This window comes from Ranitomeya variabilis, chromosome 1, assembly GCF_051348905.1.
Source record: "Ranitomeya variabilis isolate aRanVar5 chromosome 1, aRanVar5.hap1, whole genome shotgun sequence".
Lineage (NCBI taxonomy): Eukaryota > Metazoa > Chordata > Amphibia > Anura > Dendrobatidae > Ranitomeya > Ranitomeya variabilis.
The window spans coordinates 642,496,909-642,524,164 of record NC_135232.1 but is presented as its reverse complement, the minus strand read 5'-3'; the positions used below and the strand labels follow the sequence as shown (position 1 = coordinate 642,524,164).

Genomic DNA, 27,256 nt, shown 5'->3' with positions numbered 1-27,256 from the left:
GCCAGGAGCACAACTGCCCAAGAGCTCACACAGCCCAGAGTAAGACTACATAGCTAGAGATGATTGAATAGCTTGGGATAAGTGTGTATCCGAATAACTGTAGTGCTTACTGAATAGCTGCATCAGTGACCTGGAGCGCTCCCGATAATCAGCTGTTCAGTGCAGCAGCTGCATGTGTCGCGGCTGTGTGACAGTCACAACACATGCATAGAGAGATCAACAAACAGGCTATCCATGCATGTGTTGTGACTGTCACACAGCCGCGACACATACAGTGCAGAACAGCTGATTATCGGGAGCGCTCCAGGCTACCGATGCAGCTATTCAGTAAGCACTATAGCTATTCAGATACATACTTATCCGAAGCTAGCAGATCAACCCTATATATAGCCTAAGCTTCGTATTGAATCCATACACCACTGTGTGCACACTCAGGCGTGAGAAAAGCACCATGGGGGTGGGGGAGGTGTCTTGATCTATTGATGAGGGAGTTATAGCCCCTGCTATATAAGAATAAGAAGGAGGGTTTGTTACTCTTTAAATATGGTACAATTATTAACCCCTTCACCCCCAAGGGTGGTTTGCACGTTAATGACCGGGCCAATTTTTACAATTCTGACCACTGTCCCTTTATGAGGTTATAACTCTGGAATGCTTCAACGGATCTTGGCGATTCTGACATTGTTTTCTCGTGACATATTGTACTTCATGATAGTGGTAAAATTTCTTCGATATAACTTGCGTTTATTTGTGAAAAAAACGAATATTTGGTGAAAATTTCGCAATTTTCCAACTTTGAATTTTTATGCCCTTAAATCACAGACATATGTCACGCAAAATACTTAAGTAACATTTTCCACATGTCTACTTTACATCAGCACAATTTTGAAACAAATTTTTTTTTTGTGACGGAGTTATAAGGGTTAAAAGTTGACCAGCAATTTCTCATTTTTACAACACCATTTTTTTTTTAGGGACCACATCTCATTTGAAGTCATTTTGAGGGGTCTATATGATAGAAAATACCCAAGTGTGACACCATTCTAAAAACTGCACCCCTCAAGGTACTCAAAACCACTTTCAAGAAGTTTATTAACCCTTCAGGTGTTTCACAGGAATTTTTGGAATGTTTAAATAAAAATGAACATTTAACTTTTTTTCACACAAAATGTATTTCAGCTCCAATTTGTTTTATTTTACCAAGGGTAACAGGAGAAAATAGACCCCAAAATTTGTTGTACAATTTGTCCCGAGTACGCTGCTACCCCATATGTGGGGGTAAACCACTGTTTGGGCGCATGGCAGAGCTCGGAAAGAAAGGAGCGCCATTTGACTTTTCAATGCAAAATTGACTGGAATTGAGATGGGACGCCATGTTGCATTTGGAGAGCCCCTGATGTGCCTAAACATTGAAACCCCCCACAAGTGACACCATTTTGGAAAGTAGACCCCCTAAGGAACTTATCTAGATGTGTTTTGAGAGCTTTGAACCCCCAAGTGTTTCACTACAGTTTATAATGCAGAGCCGTGAAAATAAAAATTCTTTTTTTTTTTTTTTCACAAAAATGATTTTTTAGCCCCCAGTTTTGTATTTTCACAAGGGTATCAGGATAAATTGGACCCCAAAAGTTGTTGTCCAATTTGTCCTGAGTACGCTGATACCCCATATGTGGGGGGGAACCACTGTTTGGGCGCATGACAGAGCTCGGAAGGGAAGGAGCGCCATTTGGAATGCAGACTTAAATGGATTGGTCTGCAGGCGTCACGTTGCATTTGCAGAGCCCCTGATGTACCCAAACAGTACAAACCCCCCACAAGTGACCCCATATTGGAAACTAGACCCCCCAAGGAACTTATCTAGATGTGTTGTGAGAACTTTGAACCCCCAAGTGTTTCACTACAGTTTACAACGCAGAGCCGTGAAAATAAAAAATCTTTTTTTTTCCCACAAAACTTATTTTTTGGCCCCCAGTTTTGTATTTTCCCAAGGGTAGCAGGAGAAATTGGACCCCAAAAGATGATGTCCAATTTGTCCTGAGTACGCTGATACCCCATATGTTGGGTTAAACCCCTGTTTGGGCACAAGGGAGAGCTCTGAAGGGAAGGAGCACTGTTTTCCTTTTTCAACGCAGAATTGGCTGGAATTCAGATCGGATGCCATGTCCCGTTTGGAGAGCCCCTAATGTGCCTAAACAGTGGAAACCCCCCAATTATAACTGAAACCCTAATCCAAACACACCCCTTACCCTAATCCCAACAGTAACCCTAACCACTCCTCTAACCCAGACACACCCAACCCTATTCCCAACCGTAAATGTAATCCAAACCCTAACCCTATCTTTAGCCCCAACCCTAGCCCCAACCCTAGCCCTAACCCCAACCCTAACCCTAACCCTTGCCCTAACCCTAACGCTAGTCCTAACTCTAGCCCTAACTCTAGCCCTAACCCTAACCCTAATGGGAAAATAGAAATAAATACATTTTTTAATTTTTTTTTTATTTTTACCTAACTAAGGGGGTGATGAAGGGGGGTTTGATTTACTTTTATAGTGGGTTTTTTAGCGGATTTTTAGGATTGGCAGCCGTCACACACTGAAAGACGCTTTTTTATTGCAAAAAATATTTTTTTCCTTACCACATTTTGAGAGCTATAATTTTTCCATATTTGAGTCCACAGAGTCATGTGAGGTCTTGTTTTTTGCGGGACAAGTTGACGTTTTTATTGGTAACATTTTCGGACACGTGACATTTTTCGATCGCTTTTTATTCTGATTTTTGTGAGGCAGAGTGATCAAAAACCAGCTATTCATGAATTTCTTTTGGGGGAGGCGTTTATACCGTTCCACGTTTGGTAAAATTGATAAAGCAGTTTTATTCGTCGGGTCAGTACGATTACAGCGATATCTCATTTATATCATTTTTTTAATGTTTTGGCGCTTTTATACGATAAAAACTATTTTATAGAAAAAATAATTATTTTGGTATCGCTTTATTCTCAGGACTATAACTTTTTTATTTTTTTGCTGATGATGCTGTATGGCGGCTCGTTTTTTGCGGGACAAGATGACGTTTTCAGCGGTACCATGGTTATTTATTTCAGTCTTTTTGATCGCGTGTTATTCCACTTTTTGTTCGGCGGTATGATAATAAAGCGTTTTTTGCCTCTTTTTTTTTTTTTCTTCTTACGGTGTTTACTGAAGGGGTTAACTAGTGGGGCAGTTTTATAGGTTGGGTCGTTACAGACGCGGCGATACTAAATATGTGTACTTTTATTGTTTTTTTTTTTATTTAGCTAAAGAAATGTATTTATGGGAATATTAAATATTTTTTTTTTCTTTATTTAGGATTTTTTTTTTTTTTTTTTTACACAAGTGGAGAATTTTTTTTTTACTTTTTTACTTTGTCCCAGGGGGGGACATTACAGATCGGTGATCTGACAGTTTGCACAGCACTCTGTCAGATCACCGATCTCACTGAGAGTGCAGCAGGCTTACCAGCGCCTGCTCTGAGCAGGCACTCGGTAAGCCACCTCCCTCCCTGCAGGACCCGGATGCCGCGGCCATCTTGGGTCCGGGACCTGCGGCGAGGAGGGAGGTAGGAGACCCTCGGAGCAACGCGATCACATCGCGTTGCTCCGGGGGCCTCAGGGAAGCCCGCAGGGAGCCCCCTCCCTGCGCGATGCTTCCCTATACCGCCGGTACACCGCGATCATGTTTGATCGCGGTGTGCCGGGGGTTAATGTGCCGGGGGCGGTCCGTGACCGCTGCTGGCACATAGTGCCGGATGTCAGCTGAGATATGCAGCTGACACCTGGCCGCGATCCCCCCCCCCCCCCCCCCCCGATCGCGTATGACGTACTATCCCGTCGGTGGTCATACGGGCCCACCCCACCTCGACGGGATAGTACGTCAGATGTCAGAAAGGGGTTAACTTGCAGAAAAAAAAGGAGATTTTTGTATACTCACCGTAAAATCTTTTTCTCCGAGCCACTCATTGGGGGACACAGGACCATGGGCGATATGCTGCTGCCACTAGGAGGACACTAAGTAGACAGAAAGATTAACTCCTCCTCTGCAGTATACACCCCTTCACTGGATACAATTTCAACCAGTTCGGTAGTAAAGCAGTAGGAGCATGAACAAAGACACTATGTCAAAACCAAGAAGTAACAACAAGCCAAAAAACAGGCTAACAGGGTGGGTGCTGTGTCCCCCAATGAGTGGCTCGGAGAAAAAGATTTTACGGTGAGTATACAAAAATCTCCTTTTCTCCTACGCCTCATTGGGGGACACAGGACCATGGGACGTACAAAAGCAGTCCCTGGGTGGGGAGCAATATGCTAATACCCCATGTACCACTGGCCTACGGCTTAAGGAACTGCCGCTTGCAGAATGCGCCTGCCAAGGGCGGCGTCTGCAGAAGAGATAGAATGAATGTGGTAATGCTTGGTAAAAGTGTGCAAACTGGACCACGTCGCAGCCTTGCAGACCTGCTGTGCTGACGCCTGGTGCCGAATGGCCCACGAGGCGCCCACCGACCGAGTAGAATGGGCCTTGATCCCCTCTGGGATAGGAACACCTTTGACACGATAGGATTCTTGAATGGCTGACCGAATCCATTTAGCCAGAGTGGCCTTTGAAGCGGGAGAACCCTTCCTGGGCCCCTCTGGAAGTACGAACAGGACGTCCGACGTGCGGAAGGGAGCCGTCCTCGAGACGTACCGACGAAGAGCCCTCACCACATCAAGAGTGTGTAGAGCCTTTTCGATGCGATGGGCTGGTGCCGGGCAGAACAATCTCCTCATTGAGGTGGAAAGAAGAGACAACCTTGGGCAAAAAGGTGGGAGAGGTCCTCAATACCGCCTTGTCCGGATGAAAAATTAGAAAGGGAGGGCGGCAGGAGAGTGCAGCCAACTTCGAAACCCTTCTGATGGACGTAATGGCTACTAGGAAGACTACCTTCCAAGAAAGGAAGGTCAAGGAAACGTCCTGTAGCGGTTCGAAGGGAGTCTCCTGAAGAGCTCTGAGAACCAAATTAAGATCCCACGGATCCAAGGGCGATTTGTAGGGAGGCGCCACACGGGAAACTCCCTGGAAGAAAGTTTTCACCGGCAACCTATTGGCAATCTTCCGCTGGAAAAGGACTGACAAAGCCGAAACCTGACCCTTTAGGGAGCTAAGGGCAAGTCCCGACTCTAGTCCAGACTGAAGAAACTCTAGTATGGAAGGGATAGAGAATACCAGAGGAGATCGTCCCTGAGCATCACACCATGAGAAAAAAATTCGCCAGGTACGGTGGTAACTGCGCATGGAAACAGGTTTCCTGGCTCTGATCATGGTGGAGGACACCTTGGGAGTGAAACCCGCTTGGCCTAGAATCCAGGACTCAACGGCCAAGCCGTCAAAGACAGGGCCCCTGAGTTCTGGTGGTAAATCGGGCCCTGTGAAAGAAGATCCACGCGATCTGGAAGACGCCAGGGGACATCGGCTACCAGCTGAACCAGTTCGGCGTACCATGCCCGACGCGGCCAGTCTGGCGCGACGAGAATCACTGGTACCCCCTCTGCCCTGATCTTTTTGATGACCCTCGGTAGCAGGGGAAGAGGAGGAAAAATGTACGGGAGGCGGAATTGGCGCCAAGGCAAGACCAGGGCGTCTACTCCGAGGGCCCGTGGGTCGAGGGACCGAGCAAAGAACTGAGGAACCTTGTTGTTCATCCTGGAAGCCATGAGATCCACATCCGGGGTCCCCCAGCGATGGCAAATCTGCTGGAAGACCTCCGGGTGAAGGGACCACTCTCCGGAGGCGAGGCCCTGGCGGCTGAGGAAGTCCGCCGCCCAATTCTCCACACCTGGAATGTGGATCGCCGAGATGGGCGAATGGTTTGACTCCGCCCAGTGAAGGATGTGAGACACCTCGAGCATGGCCGTCCTGCTGCGGGTTCCGCCCTGACGGTTGATGTACGCCACGGCCGTGGCGTTGTCGGACTGGATTCTGACTGGGTGACCCGCCAGAAGGCGGTGAAACTGGAACAATGCTAGCCTGATCGCTCGAATCTCGAGGATATTGATGGCAAGGCGAGACTCTTGAATGGACCACCGCCCCTGGGCTGTGTGATGGTTGAAGACCGCTCCCCAGCCTACAAGACTGGCATCGGTGGTCACCACCAGCCACCATACTGGGAGAAAGGACCTTCCCTGGGTTAGGGAGGACTTCAGCGTCCACCACCTGAGGGTCTTCCTGACCCGTGGGGACAGGATGAATCGGTGGTCGAGGGAGGACGGGTTGCCGTCCCAAGCCGACAGTAGCACATGCTGCAGGGGACGGAGGTGAAACTGCGCAAATGGGACCGCTTCCATGGCAGCTACCATCTGCCCGAGAACTCGCATGCTGGCACGAATGGAGTGGGAGACTGGACGGGAAAGACTCTGGGCTCCCTGCTGCAAGGCCAAAGCCTTGTCTTGAGGGAGTATGACCAGACCGAGGGAAGTGTCCAGTATCATCCCCAGGAAGGAGATTTGTTGAGCCGGAATTGGAGAAGATTTTTCGAAGTTTATCTTCCATCCCAGGCGAGAAAGGGTATCCACCGTGAGAACGACGGACTCTTCGCACGCTGGGTAGGAAGGACCCTTTATCAGTAGGTCGTCCAGGTACGGAATTACCACCACTCCCCTGGAATGAAGAATGGCCATGGCAGCCGCCATGACCTTCGTGAAGACTCTGGGAGCGGTGGCGAGACCGAAGGGCAAGGCCACAAATTGGAAGTGCTCCCCGCGAAAAGCGAAGCGGAGGAACTGCTGATGCGGAGGGAAGATCGGTATGTGCAGGTAGGCATCCTTGATGTCTATGGATGCCAGGAATTCTCCTTTTTCCATGGACGCGACCACAGAACGGAGGGATTCCATCCTGAAGTGTCGGATTTTTACGAATCTGTTTAGTAGCTTCAGGTCTAGGATCGGACGTAGTGATCCGTCCTTCTTTGGGACCACGAATAGATTCGAATAGAAACCCTTGAATCTTTGTTCTAGGGGGACCGGAATGATGACTCCGTCCCTTTGTAGTGCCCGTATGGTCTGGAGAAACGCTGTGGCCTTTGACCTTTGAGGGCAAGACTGGAAGAAGCGCGTGGGGGGGGGGAAGGAAAATTCTATTTTGTATCCGGTGGACACCAGTTCTCTGACCCACTCGTCGGAAACGACTGAGAGCCAGGCTTGACGGAACAAGAGCAGACGTCCGCCTACTTTGTTGGTGCCCACCGGATGATGCAAGGAGTCATTGTGCGGAGGATCCATGGGATGTGGATCCCTTAGACCCGGGTGGTTTAGGCCTGGGTCTCCAGTTACAATTAGGTCTGTAAGAGACCTGGGTGCCTCGGCCACCGCGCGAACCTCGTCCTGATGTGGGGGTAGAGGATGTAGAAGACCAGTTGGTATTGGGCCGAAAAGGCCGAAATGGAGGTTGCTGCTGGTACCGAAAGGGCCGGGTAGGTTTTTGCTGGGGGAGAAATTTACTTTTCCCTCCGGTAGCATCCGAGATCATTTGGTCCAATTTTTCTCCAAATAACCGACCAGCCTGGTAAGGCAGGGCTGTTAGAGAACGCTTGGAAGCCGAATCTGCTCGCCAATCCCTGAGGCACCGGGCTCTCCTGATGGAGATTGCATTGGCGGCTGCCTGTGCAGCGCAATTGGCTGCGTCCATAGAGGCGTTGACTATGAAGTCTCCGGCCTGCGCTATCTGGTTAACCAGAATGCTGGCTTCTGGAGGTAAGTCAGTGGCTTGGATGTTAGAGGAAAGAGTCTCGGTCCAAGAGACCATAGCCTTAGCCACCCAAGAGGCGGCGAAGGATGGGAAGAGAGACGCTCCTGTGGCCTCGAAGGCGGAACGAGCCAGATAATCAATCTGGCGATCGGAGGGGTTCTTAACGGAGGAACCGTCCGAAAGAGACAGGATGGTCTTGGACGCGAGGTGTGACACAGCAGGGTCCACTGAGGGAGACTGCAGCCAGTCCTTGACTAATTCCCGAGAAAAAGGGTATTTGGCTTCGATGGACTTTTGTCCCATGAAACGTTTATCTGGGCGATCCCTATGTTTTTGTACAATCTCCTTGAAGTGAGGGTGAGTGACAAAAGCCTTTTGAACACGTTTAGTCTTTTTGAAAGACACCACGTGTTCGGGTTCCGATACGGAGTCCTCAGTCACCTTCAGGGTCTGGTTGACCGCCTCGATGAGAGAGTCGAGAGACTCTTGGGAGGAGGGGGAGTCCTGAACGTAGGCAATGTCGGACTCATATTCAGAGTCATACGAGTTTGGGGAAGGGGACCGGGAAGCAGAGCTTGCAGGTACTGAAGGGCCCGCTAGCTCATGGTCAGGGGATGAAGCGTGAACACGTTTTCTAGAGCCCCGGGTAGAAAGTGACCGGGTACGCCCCCTGCTGGTAGACGGATCCATACCGTCGTCTGAATCCTCCACGGTCCGACCTGGAGAGGGGCCCCGGAGGGAGTCAATTGCCCTGGCTAGGGAAGCCACAGATCGTAAAATTAAAAATCAAAAATTAAAATAAAGTTGGGGTCTGAAAAAAAGACCCAAGTGCCTCCTACAGACACTAAGCAAGAACTGGTTGAAATTGTATCCAGTGAAGGGGTGTATACTGCAGAGGAGGAGTTAATCTTTCTGTCTACTTAGTGTCCTCCTAGTGGCAGCCGCATAACACCCATGGTCCTGTGTCCCCCAATGAGGCGTAGGAGAAAAGAAAAGCACTATTCATATCAGGGTAAGTAGATTAGAAATTGGTAAATCTACTATATAATTGTCTAAGGGGTACTTCCGTCTTTCTGTCTGTCCTTTCTGTCACGGTTATTCGTTCGCTGATTGGTCTCGCCAGCAGCCTGTTATGGCTGCCGCGACCAATCAGCGACGCGCACAGTCCAGAAGAAAATGGCCGCTCTTTACTCCCCGCACTCACTGCCCGGCGCCCGCATACACCCCTCCAGTCGGCGCTCACACAGGGTTAATGGCAGCGGTAACGGACCGCGTTATGCTGTGGGTAACGCACTCAGTTACCGCTGCTATTAACCCTGTGTGACCAAGTTTTTTTTACTATTGACGCAGCCTATGCAGCGCCAATAGTAAAAACATCTAATGTTAAAAATAATTAAAAAAAATAAAAAATGATTATATACTCACCTACGTCGCCTTTCCCGCTCCTCGCGATGCAACCGGCACGTTCCGGTGCCACGGATGGTCTGGCAGAAGGACCTGCCATGATGTCACGGTCATGTGACCGCGACGTCATCACAAGCCCTGCTCGCCTGCGCGGAAAGGACCTGCCGTGACGTCACGGTCATATGACTGCGACGTCGCGGAAAGGACCTGCCGTGACGTCACGGTCATATGACTGCGACGTCATCACACCCTGGGACCGGAAGCTGCCGGCTGCACCCCACACAGGCGACACAGCTACAACGCACCAGCGGAAGGTGAGTATATGTTTATTTTTTATTTTTTTAACCTGTGTCATACGTGGCTGGGCAATATACTACGTGGCTGGGCAATATATTATGTGGCCGGGCAATATACTACGTGGCCGGGCAATATACTACGTGGCCATACATATTCTAGAATACCCGATGCGTTAGAATCGGGCCACCATCTAGTTATACCAATAAGGTTATACCAGGAATTGCCCATTTTAAAGCATAACATCCTTATGTATATTTACATTAAATATGCACACATCTATAGGGAAAGATATACAAAACTTACCCTCTCTGTGGAAACATTAGATTCTTGTTTGAATTTTTGAAGGGTACCCATCAACAGGCCAAATATACGCCGATTTCTAAAGGGGAACAAAATCAATAAAATTACAACATGATAGTACAATTACTTTTTAACTACACTGGGCTGGTAACGAGTATGAGGAGAGATTCAAACACTATAAAAAAAAAAAAAATAAAAATAAAAAAAGCAGCTGCAGAAATTTTAGGAGTTGTCATGAAGACAATCCGCATCTAAATTCCCTTATTAGGACATGATGTCAGATATACAAGTCATTACAGAGTAAAGGCAGAAATGGCTTAACAAAAAAAGCAAAGCATTCCGTAAAAATATCTGCAACACAACATGGCCTTTGCAAGGAATATGGATGCAGTTACCCCTTTGTAAAGGCTTGGCTGCTGTCACATGGCACTCAGATGTATGTATGTATGTACAGTCATGGTCAAAAGTATTCACACCCCTGCAATTCTGTCAGGTAATACTCAGTTTCTTCCTGAAAATGATTGCAAACACAAATTCTTTGGTATTATTATCTTCATTTAATTTGTCTTAAATGAAAAACCACAAAAGAGAATGAAGCAAAAAGCAAAACGTTGATCATTTCAGACAAAACTCCAAAAATGGGCCAGACAAAAGTATTGGCACCCTCAGCCTAATACTTGGTGGCACAACCTTTAGCCAAAATAACTGCGACCAACCGCTTCCGGTAACCATCAATGAGTTTCTTACAATGCTCTGCTGGAATTTTAGACCATTTTTCTTTGGCAAACTGCTCCAGGTCCCTGATATTTGAAGGGTGCCTTCTCCAAACTGCCATTTTTAGATCTCTCCACAGGTGTTCTATGGGATTCAGGTCTGGATTCATTGCTGGCCACCTTAGAAGTCTCCAGTGCTTTCTCTCAAACCATTTTCTAGTGCTTTTTGAAGTGTGTTTTGGGTCATTGTCCTGCTGGAAGACCCATGACCTCTGAGGGAGACCCAGCGTTCTCACACTGGGCCCTACATTATGCTGCAAAATTTGTTGGTAGTCTTCAGACTTCATAATGCCATGCACACGGTCAAGCAGTCCAGTGCCAGAGGCAGCAAAGCAACCCAAAAACATCAGGGAACCTCCGCCATGTTTGACTGTAGGGACCGTGTTCTTTTCTTTGACAGCCTCTTTTTTCTCCTGTAAACTCTATGTTGATGCCTTTGCCCAAAAAGCTCTACTTTTGTCTCATCTGACCAGAGAACATTCTTCCAAAACGTTTTAGGCTTTTTCAGGTAAGTTTTGGCAAACTCCAGCCTGGCTTTTTTATGTCTTGGGGTAAGAAGTGGGGTCTTCCTGGGTCTCCTACCATACAGTCCCTTTTCATTCAGACGCCGACGGATAGTACGGGTTGACACTGTTGTACCCTTGGACTGCAGGGTAGCTTGAACTTGTTTGGATGTTAGTCGAGGTTCTTTATCCAACATCCGCACAATCTTGCATTGAAATCACTTGTCAATTTTTCTTTTCCGTCCACATCTAGGGAGATTAGCCACAGTGCCATGGGCTTTAAACTTCTTGATGACACTGCGCACGGTAGACACAGGAACATTCAGGTCTTTGGAGATGGACTTGTAGCCTTGAGATTGCTCATGCTTCCTCACAATTTGGTTTCTCAAGTCCTCAGACAATTCTTTCGTCTTCTTTCTTTTCTCCATGCGCAATGTGGTACACACAAGGACACAGGGCAGAGGTTGAGTCAACTTTAATCCATGTCAACTGGCTGCAAGTGTGATTTAGTTATTGCCAACACCTGTTAGTTGCCACAGGTAAGTTACAGGTGCTGTTAATTACACAAATTAGAGAAGCATCACATGATTTTTCGAACAGTGCCAATACTTTTGTCCACCCCCTTTTTTATGTTTGGTGTGGAATTATATCCAATTTGGCTTTAGGACAATTCTTTTTGTGTTTTTTTCATTTAAGACAAATTAAATGAAGATAATAATACCAAAGAATTTGTGTTTGCAATCATTTTCAGGAAGAAACTGAGTATTATCTGACAGAATTGCAGGGGTGTGTGTGTGAATACTTTTGGGTATGTATGTATGTATGTATGTATGTATGTATGTATGTATGTATGTATGTATGTATGTATGTATGTATGTATGTATGTATGTATGTATGTATGTATGTATGTATATATATATATATATATATATATATATATATATATATATACACACACATACACACATATATACACACGCACACACACATACTAGAGTATAAGCCGAGACCCTTAGTTTTGCCACAAAAAAACTGGGAAAACTTAATGACTCAAGTATAAGCCTAGGGTGGAAAATGCAGCAGCTACCGGTAAATGTCAAAAATAAGAATAGATACCAGTAAAAGTAAAATTAATTGAGACATCAGTAGGTTAAGTGTTTTTGAATATCCATATTGAATCAGGAGCCCCATATAATGTTCTATATAGTTCATGATGGGCCCCATAAGATGCTCCATAGAGATATTAGCCCCCATATAATGCTGCACATGGCCCCATAAGATGCTCCATAGAGATATTTGCCCCAATATAACGCTGCACATGGCCCCATAAGATGCTCCATAGAAATATTTGCCCCCATATAATGCTGCACATGGCCCCATAAGATGCTCGATAGAGATATTTGCCCAATATAACGCTGCACATGGCACCATAAGATGCTCCATAGAGATATTTGCCCAATATAAAGCTTCACATGGCCCCATAAGATGCTCCATAGAAATATTTGCCCCCATATAATGCTGCACATGGCCCCATAAGATGCAACATAGAAATATATGCCCCATATAATGCTGCACATGGCCCCATAAGATGCTCCATAGAGGTATTTGCCCAATATAATGCTGCACATGGCCCCATAAGATGCTCCATAGAGATATTTGCCCCCATATAATGCTGCACATGGCCCCATAAGATGCTACATAGAAATATATGCCCCATATAATGCTGCACATGGCCCCATAAGATACTCCATAGAGATATTTGCCCCATATGCTGTTGCTACGATTTAAAAAAAAAAAAAAACAAAAGAAAAAAAAAAAAAACACACTCACTGCTCAGGACCCCGGCACTTGCTATACTCACCTTTCCCGTTCCGCCGCCGAGCACCGCTGTGTCTTCCCCGTCCTCCACACCGACACTCAGGCAGAGGGCGGCGCACACACTAATTGCGTCATCGCGCCCTCTGACCTGAGCGTCACCGCAGAGGACGCAGAAGACACAGCGGCGCATATAGCGCACTGCCCCAGTTATACTCACCTGCTCCCGGCGTGGTCCCTGCACATCCCTGGTTCTCCGGGCGCCGGCAGCTTCTTCCTGTATTGAGCGGTCACATGGTACCGCTCATTACTGAAATGAAAATGCAGCTCCACCACTATGGGAGTGGAGTCGGGTCCATATTCATTACTGTAATGAGCGGTACCATGTGACCGCTCAATACATGAAGAAGTGGTCAGCGCCCAGAGAACCAGGGACCGCTGAGTATTAGACAGCTGCTGCTCCCCCTCCCCTGCTGACCCCTGGGAATGACTCGAGTATAAGCCGAGAGGGGCAATTTCAGCCTAAAAAAATGGGCTGAAACTCGCCAGCAATGATGAAATGGGGTTTGGAAATTTGATAGGGGCCAGTTTCCAAATTTTGCTATTAAACCCAATTGTTTCATCATCACTAGATGTATTATTTTGCACTGTGACATAACTATTTTTACCTGATCTTGCCATGTTGTTTACTGCATGGTAATATTTCTCTATGCAATAATCAAGTTTTAGAATTGTATATGCAATAGCCATGTACATGGACGTCCCTGTTATTACTATCAAATCAATAAATATTCTACCTTTGTTTTCCTTTCTCATCCATGTTCTGATCCTGTATGAGATCTCGGCGTGTTCGTTCTTTGGAGGTAGCAACAACAGAGGATTGCAACGCTGGCTGTTAAATATGACAAAACACAATTCAGTTGATATATTCATAATAAGCTACAGGTTTTTACTTCATTACCAATTAAATGTCAAACACTTACTTTCTTATCATCCTCTTCCTCAGCGTCACTTTCCTGGCGCGACTCTCTCCTCTGCCGACGCTCTCCACCCAGCCTGAAATATTTTTTAACAAAATTTCAAACTCAAGTAAAATTGTTTATCTTTGTAATTTCTAGATGTATATGCCAGAGTATATTCCATGGAAGGGAAATTTAGCTTTATAAAGGGGTCACAGTGACATGCTTGTATATTTCCTAACAAAATGACCACAACTACATTATGAACAAAATACAACATGTCGGGATATCACGAATTACCAAATATACAGTACATAAAAAAAAAAAAAGTATATATTACCTGCTCAGTGCACCCTCATAGTCCCGTTGTTTGGCTGGGGGTCCTCCTCCTCCATCTGAGAGTCCACGCCTACAGAGAAGAACATATCAAAATATTTAACACACAACACCAAGGTTTGATAGCAAAGCTTAGCACTTCATGCAACACCCACACCTGACACCATGACAAAACTCAACAAACTCCAATCTAAGTCAATGATATTCTTCAGTCCATTTAGATAAACAGATTTGAGAACTATGTTTATTTCCTCACTTATCAGACTGTAAGCCTACATTCAAGCACTCCATTTCATTGTAGCAGATTTTTTTTTGCAACAATTTCAGAAAACTGCAGTAAAACAACGTGCAAGAAAAAAGTGTAAACACATCGTAAGCAGGCTAGCAATCTGCCTAACCAGCAAAATTCTTGTTAGTAATGAGCAAGCTTAAAATTAATTGTTCTCGGCCGCACATCATCCCTTGTTAAACAGGATGTGCTACTGATAATAAAGTGTTCTATGCACACAGAATGATTATATTAAACGTTAGTAATGTGTGGATATAAACGTGATCGAGGCTATCTAAGAATGATGATGGGCTTGCATATATATTTCAGCTATATGCAAGAATATAAATAATACAGACATTAATAAAGACAATTCAGGACACGCTTTCCAAAATAGTATGGGGTCAGCTTTTCGATGTTCATTAAATCCTTCTCTACTCATAGCACCACTAAGGCCTCTTTCACACTTTTTTTTTTTTTAGAATCAGTCAAAATCCTTCAAAGTGTTGAAAAGACAAAGAGAGATTCCTGAATGGAAAAATGGGCTACATTACAGGAATAGAAATTCTTCCGGGCATGCTCAGTTTAAAAAAACAAACGGAATCAGTTGCTGGATTCCGTCTTTTGACGGACAGCGACAGATCCTGTGCCCATAGGCTTCCATTATAGCCAACAACAGACGGCGCAGGATCCGTTGCTGTCCATCTTTTCGACGTACAAAAAAAAACAAAACATGTTACTATATTCGTTGTCTCCGGGCGACGGACACAGACTTTACAACGGATCCGTCAAACGACGTATGAAACAGAAGGCAATCCTTCGCCAATACAAGTCTATGAGAAAAAAAACGGATCCAGTAGCAACATTTGCTGGATCCGTTTCCCCCTCCAAAAAAAACTACGGATTTTGACGGAAACAAACAGACTGAAGTGTGAAAATGGATGGCCATGCACATGAGCTTGGTTTTGGCCAAACATTACTTTAGCCAACAGACAACTCAGTCAACTTTGCCATATACAGGAGAAATCGCTCAGCCGCGCCTTCCTGTATTGTTCATAAGAGCTGCTGGCTGATACTTCGGACGGTGGCTCATCTCTGGGAAAGCAATGCGATCGGCAGTCCGAAAATTGGACACGTGTGGCTGACATCTCCCCCGACCATCCACTGGCAGGTGCCCCATACACATAAAATCATAGGCCATACACGTGGCTATAGGAGGATTCGGTCAAGATTATTTAATGTGTATGGGGACCTTAATGCTCTGCACCAGAATAACAAGCTACCGTATTTTACGCTTTGTAAGACGCACTTTATTTCCCCCAAATTTGGGGGGGAAATGTGGGTGCGTCTAACAAAGCGGATATACCGCTTACCATTACAGGCTGGGATGAGGGGGTGTCCGCCGCCGCTACCGGGGTTGTCCGCTGCTGCCCCGGGTGATGCTGGAGGCTCCGGTGCTGCGGGGGGCTCTGGCGACATTTTGTGAAAGACCAGAGCCCCCCGGCAGTTCGTCCATGCGTTCCAGTATGACTAACTCCGGGAAAATGGCCGCCGGAATCTCGGGAGATGAGATTTCAGCGCTGAGATCTCATCTCTCGAGTTTCCGGCAGCCATTTTCCCGGAGTTAGTTCCAGTATGACTGACTCCGGGAAAATGGCCGCCGGAATCTCGGGAGATGAGATTTCAGCACTGAGATCTCTTCTCTCGAGATTCCGGCGGCCATTTTCCCGGAGTCAGTCATACAGGAATGCATGGACGAACTGCTGGGGGCTCTGGTCTTTCACAAAATGTTGCCAGAGCCCCCCGCAGCACCGGAGACAGCCCTGGAGACAGCCCTGCAGCACCAGAGCCCCCCGCAGCACCGGAGACAGCCCTGGAGACAGCCCTGCAGCACCAGAGCCCCCTGCAGCACCAGAGCCCCCTGCAGCACCAGAGCCCCCTGCAGCACCAGAGCCCCCTGCAGCACCAGAGCCCCCTGCAGCACCAGAGCCCCCTGCAGCACCAGAGCCCCCTGCAGCACCAGAGCCCCCTGCAGCACCAGAGCCCCCTGCAGCACCAGAGCCCCCTGCAGCACCAGAGCCCCCTGCAGCACCAGAGCCCCCTGCAGCACCAGAGCCCCCTGCAGCACCAGAGCCCCCTGCAGCACCAGAGCCCCCTGCAGCACCAGAGCCCCCTGCAGCACCAGAGCCCCCTGCAGCACCAGAGCCCCCTGCAGCACCAGAGCCCCCTGCAGCACCAGAGCCCCCTGCAGCACCAGAGCCCCCTGCAGCACCAGAGCCCCCTGCAGCACCAGAGCCCCCTGCAGCACCAGAGCCCCCTGCAGCACCAGAGCCCCCTGCAGCACCAGAGCCCCCTGCAGCACCAGAGCCCCCTGCAGCACCAGAGCCCCCTGCAGCACCAGAGCCCCCTGCAGCACCAGAGCCCCCTGCAGCACCAGAGCCCCCTGCAGCACCAGAGCCCCCTGCAGCACCAGAGCCCCCTGCAGCACCCCATCATGCCAGCCTGCTCCACTCCTGCCTCCAGCAACGACCCTGGGACCCTGATCCACCTCAGCCACAACCTCTGGTAAGCAATAAGACGCATGGATTATAAGAAGCCCCCCCAATTTATTAAAAAACGTTTTTTCCTATTTTTCTCCTCAAAATTTGGGGTGCGTCTTATAATCCGGAGCGTCTTACAAAGCGAAAAATACGGTAAGTGTTTTGTTGTTTTTTTTTTTTGTTTGTTTTTTTACAGTTAATTTATTCATTATTACATCCACATCTTTGTAAGTTTCTAAGTAATAATGAACAATACAGCAGCAACTACAAAATAGAAACATGACACAAATTAACAAAAAAGGAAAATATATCTTCATACAAAACTATTAATATGGTTAAAAAAAAAATAATTACCGTAGCACAATGCCACCACGGCCTCTACCTCCAATCGCATTTGCGCCTGTGACAGTCATCCGCCTTGTTGGTATCAGTCTAGAAAATATCACTAGTGTTAATACAAAACATTAAAACAAGGTTCTTAATGTTAAAACACTAATAGGTGTTGTCTAGATGCTTTCAACTGTATTTCAGTGGGAATACAATTGATTGAACTCTCTTGGATAGAACAAACAATGGCTTTTGTGATAAGAAACCTTCAATGTGGTACTATAGGTGTTTTTTTGTTTTTTGACAACAACTTGGCAAAAAAAGACAACAACAAGAATTAACATTAATTAAACAAAACACTATTTAAATCGGAAAGGAAATGAGTTATGTAAACAACCAAACTAGACTAACCCTAGAAATCCAATCAACTCATGCAGATAGAAATCTTCTGCACACAAAAGAATTAATAAAATACAATCAGTCACTTCTTAGGGCACAAGGAAGAACACATTATTACACAGCCAACACTCCAGGAGGGCTTTTTTATGGATATATTTTCCTTTTTTTAAGTGTCCTGCAGATCAATGGTACTTTCATTCTCTGTCCCTACATTGAACCTGTGGATTTTTTTTCCTGCAGCCAAAATCTACTCTTGGCAGTAAGTACAAAAAAAAAAAAAAGGCAGCCTGTTGTGTGTTATTTCTGCAACTTTTTGGATGCAGAGCACATGTGTGCAGTGTCTACGGTACATAAACAAAGTTAGTTTAATTAACAAAAAATGCTTCAACACGGTGAAAAATGTTCTGTTACGTTCTTTCCACAGTCTCATTGATTTCTATAGGAGAAAAAATGCTGCCTAATCACTGAAAGAATTGACACGCTGCAGATTTTTAAAAAATGCTGCAGTTCTCAAATTCTGTCAGAAGGAAAAGTGTGCATGACATTTTTGACACCTCATTGCTTTTGCTTTAAAATTTGCATAAAAAAAAATATGCCATCTTTTTTGTAATCTTCATGTGAACATACCCTTTATGAGTCCTGTCTGGGTTCTGTTCAGTTCTGCAAGCTACGCTTTTTTATTCCGTTCTAAAAATGGACACAAGTTGGAACCCAGATGTTCAATAAAAAAGGGCAGCTCAGTTAGCAAAACCAATGCGTTTCGACCACGATTAAGATCTTTTGGTGAAAAAACACGTCGGCTGAAACTATGTTGCGAAAATGAGCAGAATCAGATCACAGGTGAGAAGAAGACGGGATTAATCTCTGTCTTGGGGTATACACCTGACTGAACTCGGATGACATCTGACTGCAAGTCCGGATTTTTGCATGCACCCATTCACTTGAATGGGTGTACGGCATGTGAAATACGCTGCCTACTGCAGCATGCTGCAACTCTGTTCTCATGCCGAAGCGGTGTGAGAAAAAAAATTGCAAATCCGCACTGCCTCATTGAGTAACACTGGTCAGAATGCAATGCAAGATTTTCTCGCATTGTATGCCTCTATTATACACCATTGAGAGTGAGCCCTTAAATATATCACTTTTCTACATTAATTCCATTGGTCTGCTCCTCTTGGTGGAACCTGAAGTGTGAACCTCGACTTATCGCCAAACATAAGAAAATGGATTTATGTATTCAACGCAGTGAAATTCAAGTCACCAATCCATTCTAATGACCAGCAGTTTACCAACTGGATCTTACATTCAATGGGAATAAAGAAGAAAAATAAATAAAATCAACACTGTGGAAGAACATCCAGAAAGTGTATCTTATACAAAGATGCCCATAGAAATAAGAACACATTTAACCCACAAAAAACAGGCGGTCATGCTCCTATTACTCCCTTACTAGAGCTCATTGACAAAACGGCATTTAGCACTCTCCCTTTAAATACATTCAAGTGGCTGATAACAGAGAACAATGGCTTGGAAACAGTGACAAAAATAATTAGAAAGACTAAAGGGCGCGGCACAGTGAGCCCCAGGACTGCAGCCACGGTCACGCAGGACGGTGGTGGGGAGCGTGGGGTGAAGCAGGATGCACACACCAGTATTTCTATGGACGCCCAGACCACGCGCCTTCTGTCTGCACCTCTGCTACACGGAGCACACCTCTCCGGCACAGCGGCCTCCTTACCTCGCATCGTTAGGGTCACGGCCGGTCAATTTCCGGATATTTTCGTCCACATTTTTCAGACTCTCCTTCGCCTTTTCCAGTTGATCTTGCAAAGTGCGCACAGCTACCGCCATCTTGTCCGCCCAACTCGGCCCGAGTATCACGTCCGGGTTACAGAGCTGCCGAAAAAAGTGAGCTGGCGACCCGGCGTGACATCAGTATGACACACCAACCGGAACTGACGTAGGAAAAACGCGCCAGACTGTGGTAACCAATCAGAAAGAAGGGGCGTGGCATTCACGCTTCTGACTGGAACGCAGAGCAGTGATTGGCTGCTTTTACGCAACCTATATTTATAGCTACAAGAAGCAGTTCTAGTCTTGGAGCCCATAGTAACCTGAATCTTTATGGTTGCTATGCTCATTTTTTTCTGTCAATATTCATATATTTATTTGACCTATTTGGTACATTCAGCCCTTAGGGCATCTGCACACAGAGTCTGGTCCGCTAAATAAAATAAATAAAAATCACTTGAAAAGATCCTTCCTATTCCTTTCTATTGTAAAATGACTTTTCTGCTTCATACGCCTAGGTTTTAATATGCTTCAGATTTTAAAATTAGTGACTGCAGTTCTCCAGGCCTTTTACAGTAGGAAACCGCTCCAAACTTTAAAGTAGAAGTCAATGGCAATCACCGACTAAACTAATACTGAAGTCCTGAACAAAAATGACAATTTGGGTCCCAGAACATTCACTATAATCTATATTAAAACGTTACTTTCATCAATTTTCAGTCGCATAACAAGTATCTGATGGGCCCCGATGAAAGATGTTTGACCGGGCCCCCCCATCCTGATATATATATACTAGATGGTGGCCCGATTCTAACGCATCGGGTATTCTAGAATATGCATGTCCACGTAGTGTATTGCCCAGCCACGTAGTATATTGCCCAGTGACGTAGTATATTGCCCAGTGACATAGTATATTGCCCAGTGACGTAGTATACAGCACAGAGCCACGTAGTATATTGCCTAGTGACATAGTATATTGCCCAGTCACGTAGTATATTGCCCAGTGACGTAGTATATTGCCCAGCCACGTAGTATATTGCCCAGCCACGTAGTATATTGCCCAGCCATGTAGTATATTGCCCAGTGACGTAGTATATTGCCCAGTGACGTAGTATATTGCCCAGTGACGTAGTATATTGCCCAGTGACGTAGTATATTGCCCAGTGACGTAGTATACAGCACAGAGCCACGTAGTATATTGCCTAGTGACGTAGTATATTGCGCAGCCACGTAATATATTGCCCAGCTACTGACGTAGTATACAGCACAGAGCCATGTAGTATACAGCACAGAGCCACGTAGTATATTGCACAGCCCATGTAGTATATTGGCCAGTCACGTAGTATATTGCCCAGCCACGTTTGTCACAGGTTAAAAAATAAATATATACTCACCTTTCCGAGGGCCCCTTGTAGTCCACGGCAGCTTCCGGTCCCAGGGTTGGTATGAGCGCAGGACCTGTGATGACGTCGCGGTCACATGACCGTGACGTCATGGCAGGTCCTTCTAGCGCAGGCGCGCAGAGCCTGTGATGACGTCGTGGTCACATGACCGTGACGTCATGGCAGGTCCTTCTGCCATACCATCTTTGCCACCGCAACCTGCAATGGAAGATGGCGGGCGGCGCGAGCGGCTCAGCGGACTACAGAGGGTGAGTATAGCAGGGTTTGTTTTTTTTTATTATTATTTTTAACATTACATTTTGTACTATTGATGCCGCATAGGCAGCGTCAATAGTACAAAGTTGGGGACACACAGGGTTAATAGCGACGGTAACGGAGTGCGTTACCCGCGGCATAACGCGGTCCGTTACCGCCGGCATTAACCCTGTGTGAGCGCTGACCGGAGGGGTGTATGCGGGCGCCGGGCAGTGAGTGCGGGGAGTAAGGAGCGGCCATTTTCTTCCGGACTGTGCGCGTCGCTGATTGGTCACGACAGCCATGACAGGCAGCTGGCGAGACCAATCAGTGAACGAATAACAGCGACAGACAGACAGACGGACAGACAGAAAGACGGAAGTGACCCTTAGACAATTATATAGTAGATATATATACCCTCCATCCTGGTATACATGTCTGTTGTGCCCCATCCTGATGTACACTGTGTTCCAAATTATTATGCAAATAATATTTCCTCATATTTTCTCTAAATCACCCATCTGATTTGCAGTCATTGTTATTTTCCAGTCATCTACTATTCTAGTATAATTGCAATGTTTTGGAACAAACTGTCTATGAAAAGAGTATCAAAATGCATGTTCCAAATTATTATGCACAGCAGAGTTTTCAACCTTTTTTTTTATTTCGAACAAAAAAATGGCCAATTGTGAAGTTATAAGCATTATCAGCTTATTACAAAATGAAATCAAACAGTTTTCAAGTGAAAACTTTATTCTAGGTGATGTTACATTTGCACATAGGACTTCTTGTTCGAAAGAAGCTTCTGAACTCTCTCGTCCATTGAATTTGTCAGTTTTTGGATGGTTTCTGCTTCAATTGTTTTGCATGTGGACAGAATCCCCTCCCAGAGCTGTTGCTTAGATGTGAACTGCCTCCCGCCATCATAGACACTCCTTTTGATGATGCTCCAGAGGTTCTCAATGGGGTTGAGGTCAGGGGAAGATGGTGGCCACACCATAAGTTTGTCCTCTTTTATGCCCATAGCAGCCAGAGATGCAGATGTGTTTTTGCAGCATGAGACGGTGCATTATCATGCATGAAAATGATATTGCTGCGGAAAGCACGGTTCTTCCTCTTGAACCATGGCAGGAAGTGTTGTTTTAGAAACTCCACATATATTATGGAGTTCATCTTTACCCCTTCTGGGATCATAAAGGGGCCGACAATCTCTCTCCCCATGATTCCAGCCCAAAACATTACTCCACCTCCTCCTTGTTGGCGCCTTAGCCGTGTTTTCATGGTGTGTCCATCAACCAGCCATCCTCCACTCCATCCATCTGGACCATCGAGCGTTGCACGGCACTCATCGGTGAACAAAACAGTTTGGAAGTCAGTCTTCACGTTTCGTTTGGCCCACTGGAGCCGTTTCTGCTTGTGTGCAGTGGATAGAGGTGGTCGACAGGATGGCTTACGCACAGCTGCAAACCTCTGAAGGACCCTGCATCTTGTTGTTCTGGGGACGTTGGAGGCACCAGCAGCTTCAAAAACTTGTCTGCTGCTATGACAAGGCATTTTTGCAGCTGCTCTTTTAACCTTACGCAATTGCCTGTTGGAAAGAGTCCTCAATTTTTCCTTATCAGCACGCACACGTGTGTGCTGGGAATCAGCTACATACTTCTTGATTGTGCGATGATCGCGATGAAGTGTCTTGGCAATGTTGATTGTAGTCATGTCTTGACCTAAATACTCCACAATTTGTTGCTTCTCAGCAGCCGACACATCCTTTTTCTTTCCCATTTTGGAAATGTAGGCTGCTTAATAATGTGGAACAGCTGTCTTAAGTAGTCTTGCCTTTATTTGGACACACCTGCCAAACTAATGTGCACAGGTCTCTGCAATTGCTTTCAGTGATATAAAGAGCCCTGACACACATCACCATCAATGAGTTTAAATGACAAACAAAAAAATTCTAACCTTATCACTCCTAAACTCTTTGTGCATAATAATTTGGAACACAGTGTATACATACCCCATAAAATGGTATTCTCATGTTTGAACGTATACAGCAGAACTTCCCGATTGTTGAGGGCCTGACCACTGGGACCTCCACTGATGGCAAGAACCAGGGCCCTGAGAAGTCGGTCATGAGCAGTGCCGCTTCTCTCCTCGTTATTGGGAGAGATGAAGATAGATGAGCGCAGCACTCGTCTGCTGTTTGGCACCCCTATAATGTATGGAGAGTAAACAAAGAAATGTAGGGGCTACAAAAGCCCAGTCTGTTCACCAACAGAAACAGGAGCACGTGAACTCCTCCTGACCCAGACGTAGCTTAAGCTGAAGACGTAGAAAATGTGAATTATGGAACTATCTTCACATTTTCAATGTATGGAGAGGCAGTGCGCATGATAGACCTCTGCTTCATTCATATGGGACGCTTCAGAGCCCTGGTTCTCACTTGGGGGCCACCAATGATCCATTTCCAATCCTGAGAATACCCCTTTAAGGAAACATAACCGCCACATCTATGATTGGAACCCAAACGCTGCCAGGAAGTATAAAGTTAATTTCCTCCCGGCAGCATGGGTCTTAATGTCAGATTCACATCACTATTACCCTGGAGATTAACAAAATATCTGCAGGTTCATAACTCTTTTTTCAGGTCACAGGTTCCCTTTAAATCTGTGTGTATCCATTAAAAACAAAATATTTCTAACAGTTTTAATGGGTGCATAGCTAAGTGACAATGTAAAAAAGTTCAGACAATATTCCTCCTTCATATCAAAACCCCCAAATATTTTTTTTCCAATTTTCCCATGAGGCAAATAGCAGCATTGCAATTAATAAACCACAGTTGAGAAGCAAAGAAAAAATGACAGAGGGCACAAAAACAACAAAATAATAATTATATAAAGTTTATTAACATTGAATAGCAAAGAATAACAAACTTTGGTAGGGATAGGTAAGACTAAAAACATGAATAGGACGTAGAGTTGATGTAGATCCGTATTGGGATCCCATACTCCCTATAGTGGGAGGCAAGGAAGAGACCCCTATAGCCGTGCTCCCAATCGGTAATAGCAGCAGTATACAAAATATGAAAAAATATGTAATAAAATAAATGAGCAATCATCTACAGAAGAAATTGCACTAAAAATAAAACTAGTACATAGGAAGATTATAAAATACAATATACTTAGAAATATAAAGAAAATTGTACCTGAATTAATGAAACTAGCATGCAAGGATGAAAAAAACACCAAAAGACTCACTGATTAGGAAAGGAATAGACCCGTAATGAGAAATATGCCCCAGGAGACATTTAGGGTGTAAATATCATATAATCATAATAATAATACCTTTTGGCATTGCGCATGAGTTAAGCCAAAGGGAGGACAGGGGAAGGCACACAATCACCTAGACCGCACTGGGCTTCGTCATGAAGCGTAAATGTTCCTCCTTTAGTTTTTAAAAACGTGAGAAAGAACAGTCAGGTTTCAGCATAAAATAAAATGGGAAAGTAATTTGTGAATTCACTCTTAGGCCTCATTCAGACTTCCGATTTTTACTTATGAGTACTATCCATGGTTTTCACGGACAGCACTCATACCTGCATCTATGGAACCATTCATATGTCCGTGATTTTTCACTCTGATGACATTTATTGTAATTCTAGACTATGTGCAGACAGTTTTTGTTGAATTTTTGGGAGTGCCACAAAGGTCACCTAACAACTATTCTTCTTACTCATTTAAATGTTAATCCTCTTTATTCATATGCAGAGGTATTTTTTTTCCCACTTCATGTTTTGTCAACAACAATAAAAAAAGCCTAGTGGGAAAAAAAGTGTATGCCACTTCTTTGAAGTGAATCCTGATGACATCTGCTGAAAACAAGACACTATCAAATCCAAAGGGTACAAAAAATAAACACTTCCCAAATGCTTCAAGAGCTCATCAAAACCACTGCAGAAAAAGAAAATCTCCAAAAACTTCTCAAAAAGTTTACATGCAGATTTTGCTGTAAATTTTACATTTGAATGATGACTGACATATTTGCCAATTCAAATCTGCCGCATGCTCTCAGATCTTCACAGTTTTTGCATAAAGCGGATTCCATTTTTTTTAGCTGAGCACACTCCGATCCAATTAGCCAGATCCGCTAGTTGGATCCGTCCAAAAATAGGATCCGTCGCTTCAGTTTTTCACAATCTGCGATGGATGCGTTGTTCCATCGAGCCAACGGATTGTGACTGACGGCAAAAAACTGATGTGTGAAAGGGGCCTAACAGAAACTCGTCACCACTTCAGAATTTATCAGCCACTCCTGGTTTTGGCTTATAAAGACTAAATGTGAAATACTGACCAAATACTGACAGAGTCACCATAGCCTTAATTGTGGACTTTCATGTTGTGTTCAAACGCGCAGCAGCCATACGCTCCATTGCCATGGAGTTTTGCAGGTGGAACAGTGATTTACAAAGCTAAGTGATTGTGCAAGAGGGAATAACAAGACCCCAGCGGCACAGGGTTTTCAGTCTCAACATTGTGAACATAGGCCCCAATTAATCAAGGACAGCATTTTTTATGCCACTCTTGATGAGAGAGTGGGATGGAGTGCCCGGCACCTCATTCATTAAGAGGCATGTCATGCTATCGGATGGGCCTGGTCATCACAAGGGGCACCCAGGAGGACAGCATTTCAGTGCCAGCAGAGGAGGCGGCTTCCATGAACTACTACTGATGTGGATGCTGAACTAGAGTCCTTCAAATCTCTTTGCTCAGCTCTACACATACAGCAACATATGATCGCATAGTTCCATTCCCACATCACAAGTAATGATTCTGTTGTCCAACCTTATTGGTTTTCTGCATGATACCGCTCACTATCATTACTTGCGATTGTGACAGAGAGACTTTTTGGTTTGATTTTGCATGGCCACCCATACAGTGTATCCGTAATCTTAGTTTTGAATTTTATGTATGTCTGCTGTGCCAAGTTATGGTAAAATATAGGATGGGATAAAATTGTAAATAAGCGGTCTGGAAAATCTCCTGAGATAAAATGGTAGCAATATGGTAATTATCTGCTAGAAAGAGCTATACTTAGCATGTGAATTCTGCGCATCGGTCCTTGTAGTATGAGGCACTTTGGACCCTCCTATTGTACGTCCACGTAATCTTATTTCATGGTGAACCTTGACCAGGATATGTCCACAAGTTCTGCTGCTCTGGGTGACAAGATTGTGACTTTTTTAATACAACATTTGAACACCGAGAAAAATTGAGAAGCGCAGAAAACTGTTATTATTCTCTGAAGGCATTTACAATTTTTAGATGTACGCACACACCTGAATTTTTCATTGTGGCTTATTATTATTATTATCTGCATCTGCCATACAGGGTGTTATATACTTCAGATCTGTAATAGGAGAAAGGTTTGAGACAGTTGCATCAAGAAACATGTCAGTCATGTCCAGAAGATGTGGTTGTCTCCGTCTGCAGATCCGTATTTCAGACAGGTGTAGGAGCAACCTTCGATTGCCTACACTATTCTGGTCTGTAAGATGGACCTAAATAATGCATGTTGCAACCTTTTTTAATACAGACCATCAGTCTATGGCCTGGGTCACACTTGCGAGTGTGATGCGAGTCTCTCGCATCAATACCCGGCACTGCCGCCTGCACTCGGACCGGAGCGTGCGGCTGCATAGAAATACATGCAGCCGCACGCTCCGAGTGCCGACGGCAGTGCCAATTATTGATGCACGAGTTTCTCGCATCACACTCGCAAGTGTGACCCTGGCCTATGTGTAAAGACACCCGTGTGCACAAGCATAGGCAAAGTGCAATGTGCACTTTAATTGGTCCCCGTGTGTAGCACAAATTGCACATGGGCAGCAAATAGGCTAAACAGATGTTTGTCTGAAGGACCCTGTAACAGAGAGTCACCCCAGCCTGTTTGCATGAACCATACTGTAATCAGGCCTACATTAACATTCCTTGTCCTGTATCTGGTGGGGACATGCTTGTCTTTGTTCCTCTATGTAGGGGGCATCTCCAATACACAAACCTGTATCAGGCAGTGCCCAGTATCGCATGGTGATCAAGTGCTCGGGCCTCTGTAAGAAGTTCATTTGAATCATCTGAGACGCGCACTGCACTGAAGCGG

General features: G+C 45.4%; 1 protein-coding gene across 1 annotated transcript in view; it reads right to left on the bottom strand.

Annotated features, from left to right (window-relative positions):
- Positions 1 to 19,708, bottom strand: part of PNN (pinin, desmosome associated protein) — a 30,953-nt gene extending 11,245 nt beyond the window's left edge. Inside the window, exons 1-6 of the mRNA XM_077261303.1 lie at positions 19,417 to 19,708; positions 17,307 to 17,384; positions 14,149 to 14,217; positions 13,833 to 13,905; positions 13,647 to 13,741; positions 9,762 to 9,837 (exon numbers count right to left, since the gene is read on the bottom strand). Of these exons, the coding sequence (XP_077117418.1) occupies positions 9,762 to 9,837; positions 13,647 to 13,741; positions 13,833 to 13,905; positions 14,149 to 14,217; positions 17,307 to 17,384; positions 19,417 to 19,529 (504 nt within the window). The 5' untranslated portion in view covers positions 19,530 to 19,708. The remainder of the gene's footprint in view (positions 1 to 9,761; positions 9,838 to 13,646; positions 13,742 to 13,832; positions 13,906 to 14,148; positions 14,218 to 17,306; positions 17,385 to 19,416) is intronic.
- Positions 19,709 to 27,256: the final 7,548 nt, after the last annotated feature.